This window comes from Martes martes (assembly GCF_963455335.1).
Source record: "Martes martes genome assembly, chromosome: 15".
NCBI classification, from domain to species: Eukaryota; Metazoa; Chordata; class Mammalia; order Carnivora; family Mustelidae; genus Martes; species Martes martes.
Window position 1 is genome coordinate 55,206,791 of NC_137903.1, and position 15,144 is coordinate 55,221,934.

The 15,144-nt window shown below is 38.0% G+C and overlaps 1 protein-coding gene across 2 annotated transcripts in view; it reads left to right on the plus strand.

Annotated features, from left to right (window-relative positions):
- The window catches only part of LOC308356155 (kinetochore-associated protein NSL1 homolog), a gene marked incomplete at its 3' end in the record, with an annotated part of 431,182 nt that overhangs the window by 18,399 nt on the left and 397,639 nt on the right, over positions 1–15,144 (plus strand). The window contains exons 5-6 of one of the 2 annotated variants that reach the window (XM_080824931.1): positions 10,365–10,432; positions 11,893–13,402. The exons of the other annotated variant lie outside the window; for it this stretch is intronic. Of the exons in view, the coding sequence (XP_080681057.1) occupies positions 10,365–10,432; positions 11,893–12,171 (347 nt within the window). Of the gene's footprint in view, positions 1–10,364; positions 10,433–11,892; positions 13,403–15,144 lie in introns of those variants that run through there. 2 annotated transcript variants of the gene reach the window in all.

Sequence of the window (15,144 nt, forward strand, 5' to 3'; positions counted from 1 at the left end):
GATCTCTGTCTGTCAAATAAATGAACAAAATCTTTAAAAAATAATAATAATTTATTTTTCTTTTGTGCTATTATGATTTCCTTTAGCTATGAGAAGATCCTAAGCTTTTAAAATTGTTCTTAGATTGCTCTATTTTTATGCCATCTGCAGTATTCTCACCTTGGCATTAGTTATATTGGCTATCTTTCATGGTTGTGATCTCTTCTTGTATTTTAGAATTTTGATTTGTAGACTTTTCCTTCACTAAGATTATTTATGCACCTATTTTCTTGTCGCTGCTTTCCCTCCTTCCTGTCTAGTAGTTTTGTGGTTGCCTTTCATCTGGCCCCTGAAAAGTCTCAGCAAAGAGCCAGTCTAGAGTTGGCAGCCAGGGACCCCTGTTCCCCTGTAATATAGGAGATAGTGGATCTAGTCACTAAGGCAGCAGACAGCTTGGTCCAGGACCAGGCTTGAGGCATTATCTGCCTCCCATTATTTCTAATACATGCCTCAGCTCCTGGCCATTGTTATTGGCAGGTCTTTTTCAGCCTGCTTCTCAGGGTAGGAAAACTCTATCTCAGCCCTTGGTTTCATACAGTGAAGCTGACTCTTCCCATTCCCTGCTCCTCTGGGGTACTCTGGGTGCGCCCCTTTTATGTTATAGAAGCAAATTCCTGGTTACCTACTGCCTACTTACCATCTCCTTACTGGTAGATCTGCAACTTCAGCCTGACTTACAGCTTTTTCTCTTTTAATTTTTTATGGTTCATAGAAATGTTTCTTTTGTATATGCTTTGGGATAGCTTTTTAATTTTCTGTATTTATCTGATGATGTTTTGGACAAAGGTGGGGAGTTTTGTGAATTTCCAAGACTAAGTACATAAATCTGTTTTCATTCCTCTGCTTAAATCCTAAAATCTTCCAATTAAAAAAGATATCTGTGTCTATCTATCTATATATATATACTACATTTCGAACACTCTTTTTTTTTTTTTAAGGATTTTATTTATTTGACGGAGAGAGACACTTAGGGAGGGAACACAAGCAGGGGGAGAGGGAGAAGCAGGTTTCCTGCAGAGCAGGGAGCCTGACGCTCCCAGGAGCCCCAGGACCCCAAGATCATGTTCCGAGCGTGGATCATGATGTGAGCGTGAAGGCAGACCTGATGCTTAACAACTGAGCCATCCAGGCACCCCACATTTCAAACATCTTAACGTTCCCTTATATGGTCTGGCCCCCACCTACCTCTCCAAATTCATTTCAGGCACTTTCCTTTTTGCCGTAGCCCTGTGGCCCACCTTTCAGTTTTTTGAAAGTGCCTCACTTTCAAACATGCTTTTTCCTGGTGCTTCTAAAGTTGACATCTTCTCAATTTTTCTCTCATTTAAATGATACCTTCTCAGGGGTGCCTGGGTGGCTCAGTGGGTTAAGCCTCTGCTTTGAGCTCAGGTCATGATCTCAGGGTCCTGGGATCAAGCCCCGCATCGGGCTCTCTTCTGGGCACAGAGCCTGCTTCCCCCGTACCCCCCACCCCCTGCAAGTCAAATAAATAAATAAAATGTTAAAAAAAAAAACGCTATCTCCTCAGAGAGATCTTCCCTAACCACCCTAATGACAATAGCCCCTTCTCAGTACTCTATCATAATACTTGTTTATTTCCTAAATAGCGCGTATTACAATATATTTGTGTATTTCCTTGTTTATGGTCTCACAAAACTGAAAGCTCCATGAGCTTTTTTACTTTGTATTTGCATTATATGTGCCCAGCATATAGCACCATGCTCGGTACATTTTGAGGGGCCGTTACTCATCCATGCACTCGGCATACTTATCAGATGTCCACCATATGCCAGAACTGTTCTCCTCGTAGAGGATATAATGGTGAGCAACACAAACAATATCCCTGCTCTGCGGAGCTTCTGTTGTAGTTGTGAGCGGAAAAGTATAAACAAATATAAAAGTAAACAGTCAGTGTAGGGTCATGCGTTTAGGTGATGAAAAACACTTTCTGGGAAAGTAGCAAGAAGGGATTTATCTTATGACAAGAGGAAGAGCCTTTCAGTTAGGGTAGAGCTAGAACAAGGTTCCTAAGTCGAGAGTGTTTCTAGTTCTTGAGTATTTGTGGAGTAAAAGACCACTGAGGATACAGTAAAGGGAATGGTAGGAAAGAACATTACCGGACAATGTTAGAGACTTGGCCCAGGCCAGCAACCACAGGCGAGGAGTTTGGAAATACATGGTACCTTAAGAGAGATACAACTCTTCAGTATGGAAGATGCTGGTGAGGTGCAGGTGGGAGTGGATATACAAGATTATGTATTATCTGTGACCTAGCAGGTGTGTTTGACAGCTCTGTTTAAGTTGTAGCAAACGGTCACCTTCCGGAAAGTCATAAATCACTGCTTAGTTTTTTGTTTCATTTTCACCAGGGGTGCTACCTTTCAAGTCATGGTTCTTATTCATGCCTTTAATCATCCCTTTAGCAACCAGCATAAGCCAGACATCCTATGTAATGCAGGCTCCCTTGCTCATTTATGCACATAAAATACACTGAGAATAGAAAGGAAGCCCTCAGTTAGTGCTTTTTTGCTGAATGTCTACATTCGTGCAGGCTTTTAGAAGTTCATGTTTCCCAGTTTAGTCAGTGCAGTGACCTGAAAGCAAAACTAGGTTGATTACCCAATCTTTCATTTCCACTTTTTCATTTCCCTATGTTTTAGAAAGCTAGTGCCTAGGGGAGGCAATGTCCTCAAGGGTGCCTACTTCCACATTTTTAAGAGGCAACTTTTTTTCCCTAATATCCTTGCAGCAATCCTCTGATTAGTTGTCTACCAGTAAGATGAGTTTTCATTTGTCATTATAAGCTTTTGTGATCCTATTAGTAAAACTAATAATTGCTTCTATGTTGTCTTCTTTTTTTAAAAAGTTCCTTAAAGTTAATTGAAGAGACTCCCTTTCTCCCCTGTCCTTCACTAAACATGTAGTGATGACAAGGAGCTATTTTAAGTTTCTCTACAGTAGACTTGATACTTCCAGTTCTTTTGCTGACCCTACAAGCAGAAGACTGGACAGTTCCTCTTCTTTCTTAATAATGCCAACTTGCTTAAGCCACTGCCAGAATATTTACAGGTAGTTACTCGCTTACAAATGGTTACATTTCAAAAATTCTTATTCAGTCTGAGCTTTAGAATTTGAACTGCATTTCCCCTCTGAAAAAATTTGCAAGTAGTATTATAAATGGGTAAGTTTCTAGGCTACCCTTTAAAGACCAATTTTTCCTACAATGTAGCTGAAATACTACCCATTTACGTTGGAAAATATTAGGAAAATCACGTTGCAGATGCACCTTTGTTCCAGTACAGATGCTTAAATAGGAGTTAGAGGGAAAAGTTTGGATCCCTAAATACCTTTGCAGTGACAGGATAGTGGAGTCACAGAGATGTCCCCATGAAAGCTGTGGAGAGAAGGTCATGGGGAGCGCATCTGGAGGAAGCCCATCCGCAGTCTCCCACACGGCAGAGCCCGGCCATCTGCGTGTGCTACATTCTTCAGTCAGATGTTTGTATGTCAGGAGTACTTACACGCTCTTTTACTAGGTACAAGAGTGAAAAATTCATTTAAAATAATCTTGAGTGAGGGAGTAAAAGTTTATATATTTTGAACTTTTGTAAGCAGATATTAATGTTGGAAAATGCCTTTTTGGATGCATTTTATAGGCAACATTCATATATTTAGTGATCATTTTTATTTGTGTGTGTGTTTCCCCCGTCTTTTAGTGCTTATTAAAATCTTTGTGTGCTTGCTTTTATTCCTAAAATCATTGCTGTTCCTTAGTTTTCAATGAAAGGAATTTAATTCACATAACTTTAAAAATACGCTATAATGTTAATAGTTAAAACAGAGTTACATCTAGAATTGTGCTATTTTCAGTTTTTTACCAGACATAATTTGTTTTTATTTCAAAGGGATTTTTATTACCTTGGAGCTAACTTTTGACCATTTGTTAACTTTTATTCTTATAATTCTGGACAGCCGGGTATTTTGGAAAGTTACATATGGAGTATAAAAGAGCATATGCTTTGAATTCTAGGAAACGTGGGTTCTAATTCTATTCTAGATCATTTCTCAGTTCTCACAGCTTCTGTTTTCTTATCTATAAAAGGAGGCTGATGAAACCTGCTTGCCTCACAGGGTTGCTAATGGTTATTACACAAGATTGATTGGCAATGGATGCCACCCCATGCTACTACAGGAGTGGGCTGTCAGGGGATTAAGTAGAGAACAGCTGTCATGTCATTGTGTTTCTCCTCTCGGTACTTCTGTTTTCTTTTCAGAATAAACTGCACTCATCAGATTCACTTTTAATCTCTCATTTTTGTCAAGAAATCAGTAGTATTTAGTATTTATGTTGTTATGACTATATAAATGTTCTTTGGTATAAGTCAGGTAACCATTACTGTGAGTATGTTTTTCTTGAACAGCTTCCCATCCTCCTTTGGAATGATAATTGCTTCATTTTTCTGTTTGTTTTGTTTGCTGTTGTGTCTATCAGTAATTCTTTCCCAAACTCTTTAATAGAACTGTAGAATTCCTCTCAGCATGGTAAACACTTAAGGTTATCCATCAAATCCATTTTAAAACCTTTTCCTTTTTCTTGGAGATATTCCTCTGGGAGTCTTTTGTCTTCCTAGTCTAATCTGGACTGGTTGCTGTCTAGGCTGCTGCAAAGCTTTTGTTCCATCCGTTCCTTTCCTCACCATCCTAGGAATTTCCTGCACTTCTGTTTTGAGTCATGTTTCCTGGTTCCTGTGTTGTCTTCTTTCTTGATTTATTCCCTTGTTTTGGTATAGCACATCCTCTATCATCTACCTCCTATTCCCACTCACCCCAGCCATCCAGCATCAGATCCTCTTCTATGGAAACTTTCTTATAACACCTGTGAAGCCTCTACTCTTTTTTTCAATTCCCCTGTTGCACTGACTTCACCCTTCTTTGTACCTCCACAGCACTCTTGTCATAGCCTTGTTTCATCGTACATTTTGAGCACCTGCTCTACATGTCAGGCACTGTGTTCAACACTAGGGAGTTCAAGGTTAAGAGAATGAGGTTCTTGTTCCCAAGGAATGCTGATAGATGAATAACACCATGGTTCTCACTGGAGACAGTACTGCCCCCTAGCGGCCCTTTTCAGAAAGTGGGGTAAGTTTCTGGTTACCACAGTAATGGAGAGGGTACAGCTGACATTTTGGAGTCAAGAGCCAGGAACACTAAATGTCTTCTATGTCCAGCACAACTTTAGAATATTCCACCAGAAGTTCATGTGTGAAAATCTGTTTATAATTGTCCAAACCTGGGACCTAACTCCATTCTGCACATAAACTACTCTTGGCACTTTTGCATTGTTGTTGCTTGTGCAAGAGATAACAGATATTGTTGTACATTAGTGTGGATTTATGGACAATTTTTTTCAAAATAGCAGGTATTTATACAGAAATTAAGAATCCCTTGGATGACCGATTATTTTGTAAATCATGCAGTAACAATGAAGAATATAAATCACCATTATCCTTCTAGAGTAGATGTTAAAAAAGATTCTGTTCATTGTTGTGTGGATGTGTGTATATATTGAGGTATAACGTACTGTGCATAGCTTGATGAATTCATACACATTCATACACATAAACATGTGTAACTGCCACCTTGATCTGGATATGCTGAGTGTCTGCATGATTGGGAAACATAGGATAAACTTATTTGGAAAGAGTATGTCATATTTTCAAATAATGTGCCTATTATGTTTTCATGTATACAATAAGTACAACTGAAGGTATCCCAAAAGTCGAGAAACAAGAAAAATAGTATATTATGTATTAATAATTGGACCCATTGCATTAAATTTAGAAATATTTGAGTTTAAAGAAAGAGATATTGAGTATATTATCTGAAAATGTAACTAACACATATTTATCCTGCTTCCTGACTTCATGGACAGTCTGTACTATGTAACATTTCCAGTACCAAAAGCAGTTTCCTCACCTTCCTTTCCGTTTAGTACTCCCTGGGTATCAGAGGTAACCACTCTGACTTACATCATCATATTTCTTCAAATATTCTTTCTCTGTTAGTCAACATGTGCAGGAAAGGTAAATAAAACTTTTAAAAAGAAACAAACTAGCCAAAGGAATCTTTGCAACTAGAGCTACATTTTATCAGTCTATGAAAATGTTTTAGGTTCAGTTACAACTTTCATACTCCTTTTTTTCAAAGGAAAATGAATTATTTAGGGGCATTTCCAATAGCATTTTTTAAAAAAGATTTTATTTATTTATTTGGCAGAGATCACAGTAGGCAGAGAGGCAGGCAGAGAGAGAGAGAGAGGGGTAAACAGGCTCCCCGCTGAGCAGAGAGCCCGATGCGGGGCTCGATCCCAGGACCCCGAGATCATGACCCGAGCCAAAGGCAGAGGCCCAACCCATTGAGCCACCCAGGCGCCCCAAGATTGATTGATTGATCGATTTATTTATTTATTTATTTATATATTTGACAGAGATCACAAGTAGGCAGAGAGGCAGGCAGAAAGAGAGGGAGGGAAGCAGGCTCCCTGCTCAGCAGAGAGTCCGATGCGGGGCTGGATCCCAGGACCCTGGGATCGGGACCTGAGCGGAAGGTAGAGGCTTTAACCCACTGAGCCACCCAGGTACCCCTGTGTTTATTCTTTTTCAAAAGCTATCCCCAGAGAGCTATCTACAATCCAGAATTGATCCATAAAGATATACCGTGTATCTCCTCTATAGTTTCTCATATTCTCGTTTTGGCCCAGTCTATCCTATGTTCCTCATCCCCTTTTGATAGTATGATCACTAAAGTCTTTTTAAGTAAATGTTTATAACAAATGTAGTGAGAATTATGGTGGAATTGCAGAGTAGGATTTAATCTTAACACCTTCCCATAATTTAGGGAATTATTTTGACGTGGCATTTTTAATAAGGCCATTTCATTTGTAGAAATATTGCATCTTCTAATTTTTACCGTTTCAACAGCCTGTACTTTGTCTCAGTATGTTATTCATAGTCCATTTTTCCTCCTAATCATATTAAAATCGTATAGTCTGTTATTTCTCATAAAACACTAATTTTTCTATTTGTGTTTATCTGGTCTTTTGTTTTCTATGTAGAATGACTTCTAATATGAATTTTCTTAAATCCAAACTTAGTATAATAGTTACAATTATTTGAGTACTTCATTATGTCTTCTGATGTGGTTGGATAGGAACATACTAAACATATTAAATAATATTTTATGATAAATGTCCATTTTTCCTTTGTATTTCTATTTATATATCAGAAATATCATCCATGAATTTTTTTTGGAATAGTAAGGGAACTTGACGAAGCATGTTCTAAAGGAGGAAGTTGAGTCTGATAGGGTTGAGAAGCTGTTCTGAACCAATCAGTGCAGTGCAGTCTTCTAGATATTCTACTGGAACTGTCAGGACAAGTGGCAGTCTGTAGCCCGGGAATGCTCAGTTCAGGCAGAGGGTAGAATTCGTGGCAGGGATCGTGGAAATGTGAGGCTGCACAGGAAAAGTTTGAGCCAATTTTCAACAAGTGCTGGTTTGTTTCTGTGTGTTTATCTCCTAACCTGAAAGTTCCGTGAGAGGCAGAGACCATTTTTCCTTACTCTGAGTCCCTAGTGCTGGGCCTAGTCCACGGAAAATATATATAAAATGTTGGAAGAATGGGCAACTCCCACACAGGTGGGAGAGAACTGAAGGGTGGGCCTGGCCAGAAGCCAGATTGCCGCAAGAGTGCCAGGGGCTGGATCATGTATTTGTCATACTCAGAAGGAAATTTATTTGTTTACTTATTTTAAAAAGATTATTTATTTGACAGAAACAGCGAGAGGGAATACAAGCAGGGGGTGGGGTGTAGTGGGAGAGGCAGAACCAGGCTTCTCGCTGAGCAGGGAGCCCCACACAGGGCTTGATCTCAGGATAGATCCCGAAGGCAGATGCTTAACTAAGCCACCCAGGTGACCCTCAGAAGGAAATTTAATAATTGCCTAAGTACTTTGGGGAAATCTCCCTAAATCTTAAAAGAATTGAAATTAGCATATTATTCTAAGGCAAGGGTCCTTAGAATAAAGCGGGATTATGAATTTGGATAGAAAAAAATTACATTATTTTTACTAACCTCAGATTGAGATTTAACATTTCTTTCAACATGGAATGTAGGTCACAGTGGTAGTATTAGCAGTACCTGTAAACATTTTTTTTGCTATTAAAAGCCATAGATATTTTCTTTCTTTCTTTTTAAAAAGATTTTATTTATTTATTTGACAGAGAGGGATCACAAGTAGGCAGAGAGGCAGGCAGAGAGAGAGAGAGGAGGAAGCAGGCTTCCCGATAAGCAGAGAGCCTGATGCGGGGCTCGATCCCAGGACCCTGGGATCAGGACCTGAGCCGAAGGCAGAGGCTTTAACCCACTGAGCCACCCAGGTGCCCCAAAAGCCATAGATATTTTCAGTTTCAGTTGTTGCAGGTACCTCACAATATTGTTTATGCTCACTATTTTCACATTATGGTAATTATTAGACCTGGTGTTTGATCTTGTTATTTAAACCACTAATAAGCACATGTATTACCTATCATAACTTTGTAATAATTGTATTTTGAAATTTAAAAACATTCTGAAATTCTAGAGTAAGCAAAAGCAGTGTTATAATGATAGAAATCAGATGAGTGGTTGTTTCTTGTAGGGAGGTTTGATTGGGAAAAGGACACAAGCGAACTTTCTAGGGTGATGGAAGTGTCCTGTGCATGGTATGCGTATATCACAGGTGACTGAATGTTAAACTTGACATCTGCATTTCACTATATGTAAATTATACCTCAATTAAAAAACGAATACATTTAGAACAATTCTTAGAAGGTATCTGTAGGCTTCATCAAATTGCCAAAGAAGTCTCTGGTGGCAAAAATGGTTAAGAACCTTTTTTTTTTTTAAAGATTTTATTTATTTATTTGACAGAGAGAAAGATCACAAGAAGGCAGACAGGCAGGCAGAGAGAGAGGGGGAAGCAGGCTCCCCACCGAGCAGAGAGCCCGATGCAGGGCTCGATCCCAGGACCCAGAAATCATGCCCTGAGCTGAAGGCAGAGGCCTAACCCACTGAGCCACCCAGGCGCCCCTGGTTAAGAACCCTTTTACAGAGGCTATCCTTTTCCCTTTGCCTTTCTCTTTCTTTGAGTACTCCCTTCTCCCAGTTACTTTTGCTATTCATTTCCCCTTTATTCTAAATGTGTTCTCACTTTTTTGACCCAAAGAAAGTCAGAAAAGAAAAACAGCAGCTATGAAAGAAATTTTTTGCTTGGTTATTTGCCACTTCCTTGAAGCCAGTAAGGCTGTAGCTCTCCTAACGTGGTTATGTATCTGCTTAGATTTGAAGTAATTTCTACTGATAACTACTCTTCTGGAAACTAATTTGTAGATGATTTCAAAAGGGAATGATTTTTTAAAGATTTCTTTATTTGAGAGAGAGCACAAGCAGACGGATCAGCACAGGGAGAGGGAGAAGCAGACTCCCTGCTGAGCAAGGAGCCCAATGTGGGGCTCTATCCCAGAACCCTGGGATTATGACCTGAGGTGAAGGGAGACGCTTAACCGACTGAACCACCCAGGCACCCCAAGTAATGATTTTTCTTATCCAGTTCTGCTTGGAGTTTTAGTAGCATTTTTATTCCTGAATAAAATTATATGTTATAATTTTATTATATCATTGAGTATGCAGTTCTGTTGTGAAGTAGCCGTGAACATTTATAACAAAGATTGGAAGGAAATAAAATGTATTAGGAATCAGTAAAGCATCAAGGAAGGAAGGAAAGAAAAATTAATATTACTGACAGTCTAATCCAGGTTTTTTCCCCCAGAAATTCCATTTAGGTATCCCTGATGCAGTGTGATACTGTATATTCCAAATTCAAAGATGTTTTGCTTATAGAATACTCAGTAATACAGATATCAGATATTAGCCTATATCTATTTAAAATGTGGTGACAGGACTTGAGGATGTTGAACACAGTGTAGATACGTATAGAATAAATATGGGGCTATCAGCTGCACACAGTGCTAAGACTACTAATAGAACTCTTGTTGCCTGTCATCTTATAACTGTTAGTTTTACTCTACTGTTCTAACGTTTCCACGACCTTTTTATTTACTAAATGAATTTAACAGGACACTTGCTTTAATAGATTACAAAGTATTCTAAGAAAGATTGAACTAAGGTGGATAATCCTAACAGATTTTTGTCCAAATAACATCTATGTGTCTTATGAGTTTATATTAGATAAAAACCCTAAAATACTATTTGGCGGTTTCTTTGCAGCCTGTCGAGTGGAAAATTTGAAGTGCAGAGGAGAAACAATAGCTAAGGAAATCAGTGAAGCCATGAAGGTAAAAGCTACATGCCGAAAAGTTATAAAATGAACAAAATGTAGCTAGGTATTTGCTTTAAACATGGATATATATTTAGTCTCTTATAACAGGAATTCTCAGTAGTCTTTTATGTAGATCTTTTTTTTTTTTTTTTTTAAAAGATTTTATTTATTTATTTGACAGAGAGAGATCACAAGTAGACAGAGAGGCAGGCGGGGGGACGGGGAAGCAGGCTCCCTGCTGAGCAGAGAGCCCGATGCGGGACTCGATCCCAGGACCCTGAGATCATGACCTGAGCCGAAGGCAGCGGCTTAACCCACTGAGCCACCCAGGTGCCCCTTTTATGTAGATCTTTAATGAATTTATTAAAGAGACAATAACACTGAGGATAATGAACATTTAGTAGGCACCAGTATATGCCAGTTTTAGATCTGGTTTCTCTGAAGATTGATTATATTTTTGAATTCTGAGAGTTAGCAGTCCATCAAACAGTTTTGGATAGTAATACTGCCTAACTTTTAGTGAGCATTTATGGGTCAGGCACCATTTATCTGCTTTACATACGTTACCTTCCAATAATCCTAGGAAGTAGATAACTGCTAATTTCCCTGTTCTTTAGTTGGGAAACTGAGGCACAGAGAGAGGCTATTGCTTGCCCAAATAAATAAATGAGTCAAGACTAAACCCTGGATATTTGGCTCCAGAGCCTATATATATATTCCTAACCGCTATAGTATGCTGCATATCCAACTTGGATACCTTAATATTGTTATAATACAATTGTTTATATTCTTGACATTTATTTTATGCATACAGGAAAACATCTGGATATGTAGTTTATGAAAACTGTTTCAAAACTCTTTGGAATCTCCCATGTTTTGATAATTTTCTGTAACATTCTTTTGAGGTTTGTATTGATTCCAGGATTTTCTGGTACCCAAAGCATTTTCTTTATCGAGTTGGCAAACTAGTGGCAAAAATCTAGCCTTGCCACTTATCTTTGCAAATAAAACTTCATTGGAACACAGCTGTTTCCACTCATTTATTTATTGTCTGTGGCTTCTTTACATTACAATGCAGAGTTGAGTAGCTGTGACAGAGATGTAAAGCCCTTTACAGGAAAAATGTACTGGTTCCTGCTCTGGATGATCAAGATTTCTAAAATACTTCTATCCTCAAATATGGAATTTTAGACATTAAATCCTCAGTTCTGAAATTCTGTTACTTCCTGCTGCCAAAGTTTTATTTTACTACGAGGCATCGCAGGAATAGGATGTATCTTTTTAGTTTTAGTTTTTGTTTAAAATCCTCAATTAATATTGGTATTTTAAGGTCACGCCAAATATCCATGACCCAAATAATTAGGTCTTAGAAAAAGCCTTAACCTGAAGAATGACATTCTAGAGCATTGTCTCTGGCTCTGTGTGTTTGTGTTTCAACCTGAGATTAATGTTATGCATTACTGTTGTTTGTTTAAGTCCTTGCCTGCATTAATTGAACAAGGAGATGGATTTTCCCAAGTTTTAAAGATGCAGCCTATTATCCAGCTCCAGAGGGTCCACCAAGAAGTCTTTTCCGGTTGTTATAGGAAACCAGATGTTAAACCTGAGAGCTATAGAACACAAATAGAAACCACACCAACAGAGACTTCAACCAGGAAAGCCACTGACCTGGTCCTGAAAAGAAGGCGACCTAAAGACTGTCCCCAGAGAAAATGGTATCCACTGCGGCCAAAGAGAATTAATCTGGACACATAAACTCTTCTTGTTTGTCTTGAGAGTTGAAATTCGACACTGTCAACATTCAGATTATATATAGCCTAATGCCTCGACGGGACTTCATTTAAAAAGGCAAATAACTCTTTAACTAGTGATTCCTTTATACAAATACAGTAGCTCTATGCTAGGATATAATGTAATAATTGTATTTCCTCATCATTTCGTCTCTGGTAGGTGAAAAGTCTATTTTTTGAATATTGGCACAAAGCCCATCAGTGGGCATTAAGAGTGCAGGCTTTTACAGTCCTTAAATGTAATTGGCTCTTGGCTGCCTTACAGCTTTTGTGGACTATCCCTAGTAACACGTTCTATTGGATTTCTAGTATACATCTTTCTTTTAAGAAGAGCCAGTGTCACAGTTGTCTCTAAGTGCTAAAAGTAATCATCAGTTCTGTCTGGGAGCTAGGAGCAGATAAAGTTTGTTTGTTTGTTTCCCCAATGCAGTTGGATTTATCACATTGATATGCAGATGAGGAGACTGGCTTTGACTTTGCTACTCCAAGTTTGGCTAATTTGGATTTGTGGTATTATTTTTAGAATTTTTTTGTTTTTGTTTTGTAAGACAAAGATGACTTATTTATATAAGACTTTCCCTTAGAAATAAAAATTGGCAGGTAGCCAGTGTTTCTTGTCCACACTTATTTTCTATAGGCCTTTCAACTTTGAAACATTATTTGACTTGGGACTAAGGGTTTCTCTTCAGAATTTTTTATGATATCTTTGTACATGATTGCAGTTCAAAAATATATATTGGATTAAAAATTAACTAGTTGTCATTGTGGAACAAATATAGTTGCAATCATACTGAACTATTTTACATTTACGGCTGTTTATTATCAAGGATGTTATTGGTAGAAGGCAAAGAAAGCTATATCGCCTATAGCTCTAATATTTCGCTATAGCTTATTATAGCTCTTACTGTGTCTCTTCCACAGATTAATACAATGTAGGCAGGGCCATCTAACTTTTCTCCTTTTCTCCTTTGATGCCTATAACTTCATTCGTTTGCAGAGGAATTTAATCATGATGTTGGGAAATCTGTAATTCTCATTTATTATGTCTTAACAGTCATAAAAATGTGACAAAGTCGGTCTCAGTGAAGAAAATTTACAAAGCCACTTTATTGCACTCTGTATTTTAATGTTGCAATTTCAGATCTGTATATTTGTAATTGCAGTGTGTTTTTAATTAAAATAACGGACAAAGACTGAAATCTTGATACTGTGTATTTTTTAGTTGTTGGAGACATCTTGAACTCAGCTTTAGTTGAGTGATAGGTAAACATCCTGCCTTTCAGAACATACGAAATTTCCCTTTGAAATTGTTTTGAAGCTACAGAATATTGTTATTATAATACAGTGCTATGGTTTTTATAGTATTTTATAATATTTCTATAGCATAAAATTCTGTATGAGTTGTTTCATTTCAATAGCCTGTAAACAAAACACTTATTGTAAATTCTCCTAGATTAGAGAATCGCTTTGTGATTATATAAGAAAATGTCTTCCTTTTTTAAGAGACATATTGAGATCCATATTGAGAGACATAGAATTTAATGACTCGATGTCTTGGATTTGCCCTGAAATATGTCAGCAAGGAAAAAAAAGAAAAGGAATAGATGAAGTAAATGTGGCAAAAATCTTAATAATGTTGGATCTGTGTGATGTAGCCATCCTTCTACTCTTGTACCTGTTTGGAAATTTGTAAAATTACAAAAAAAGTTTGTTATATTTTAAAGTTCCCAGACAACTGAAACTTGAAATCCCTCAGAGAGCCCAGAGTATCACTCCACAGTTATAGCAGAGTTCCAAATGAAATACCACCAGGCAAGGACAGGATATTAGCATTATTAATTAGGATAAGCCTGGCTGATATCAGTGAAAGTACTGGGTAAGTATACTTTTTTTAATTTTTATTTTTTTTAGTAATCTCTACACCCAACGTGGGGCTTGGACTCATGACCCCAAGATCAAGAGTCACATACTTTTCTGACTGAGCCAGCCAGGTGCCCAAAGTATACGTTTTTAGGAGGAGAAATTGGATTCCTGCATAAGCCAAGAATTAGCTAACTAAGATAATGAAAAGTAAGAAAGTCTATAGTTGTAGGCGATGTTGAAGGAAAACAAAGTCAAGTGTTGGCCTCCTTATGGTAAAAGAAGACTGGATTGGATGGAGTCTTAAAATTTGCTTTCAAGAAAAACAAAACAAAAAAGCACAGCACAAGAAGGTCAAATCCAGTTCCAAGTGAGAGAGAACGCTGTTAAAGCAGCTAGTTTCTGACAGAAGTGAAGGAAAATCGGTTTTCTAAACTTCAGCCATTGGAAACTATTAGTCTGATTGAGTTGCTATACCACATTAGACTGGATGGCTTCAAAACCAAATTTAATCTCTTCTATTTCTGGAGGCTTAAAGTCCATGACCAAGATGCCAACAAATTCAGTTTCTGGTGAGGTTTCTCTTCCTTTGTATATGTGCGGTGGGGGGGAGGGGTGTTGGTACTTCTTTTTATAAGGGCGTTAATACTATTGGATCATGGCCCCACCCATATGACCTCATTTACCCTTAGTTATTTCCTTAGAGTCCCCATCTCCAAATAGAGCCCACACTGGAGGTGAGGGCTTCAACTAGGGATTTTGAGGGGACACAAATATTCCGTCCATACCAGTAGATGACAGAAATCATATGCTAGAACTTCTCTGGGTCATTAAGGCTTGGGCTGCATGAAGAACAAAGTCAATAAAATCAGACTTTTTGTTTGCTTCAAAATATAGCTATCTCTAAGACTGAATTTGTTTGAGTTCTGCTGAAGGCCATGGTTTTTCCTTCTCTCCCTTCACAGTCATCCATTCAACAAATACATGTTAGGCACCGACTCGGTTCAAAAGTCAGGTTCAGAGCATAGTCTCAGACCCAGATCATCTATTAGTTATTATTAGTTAATATTAGTGAAAT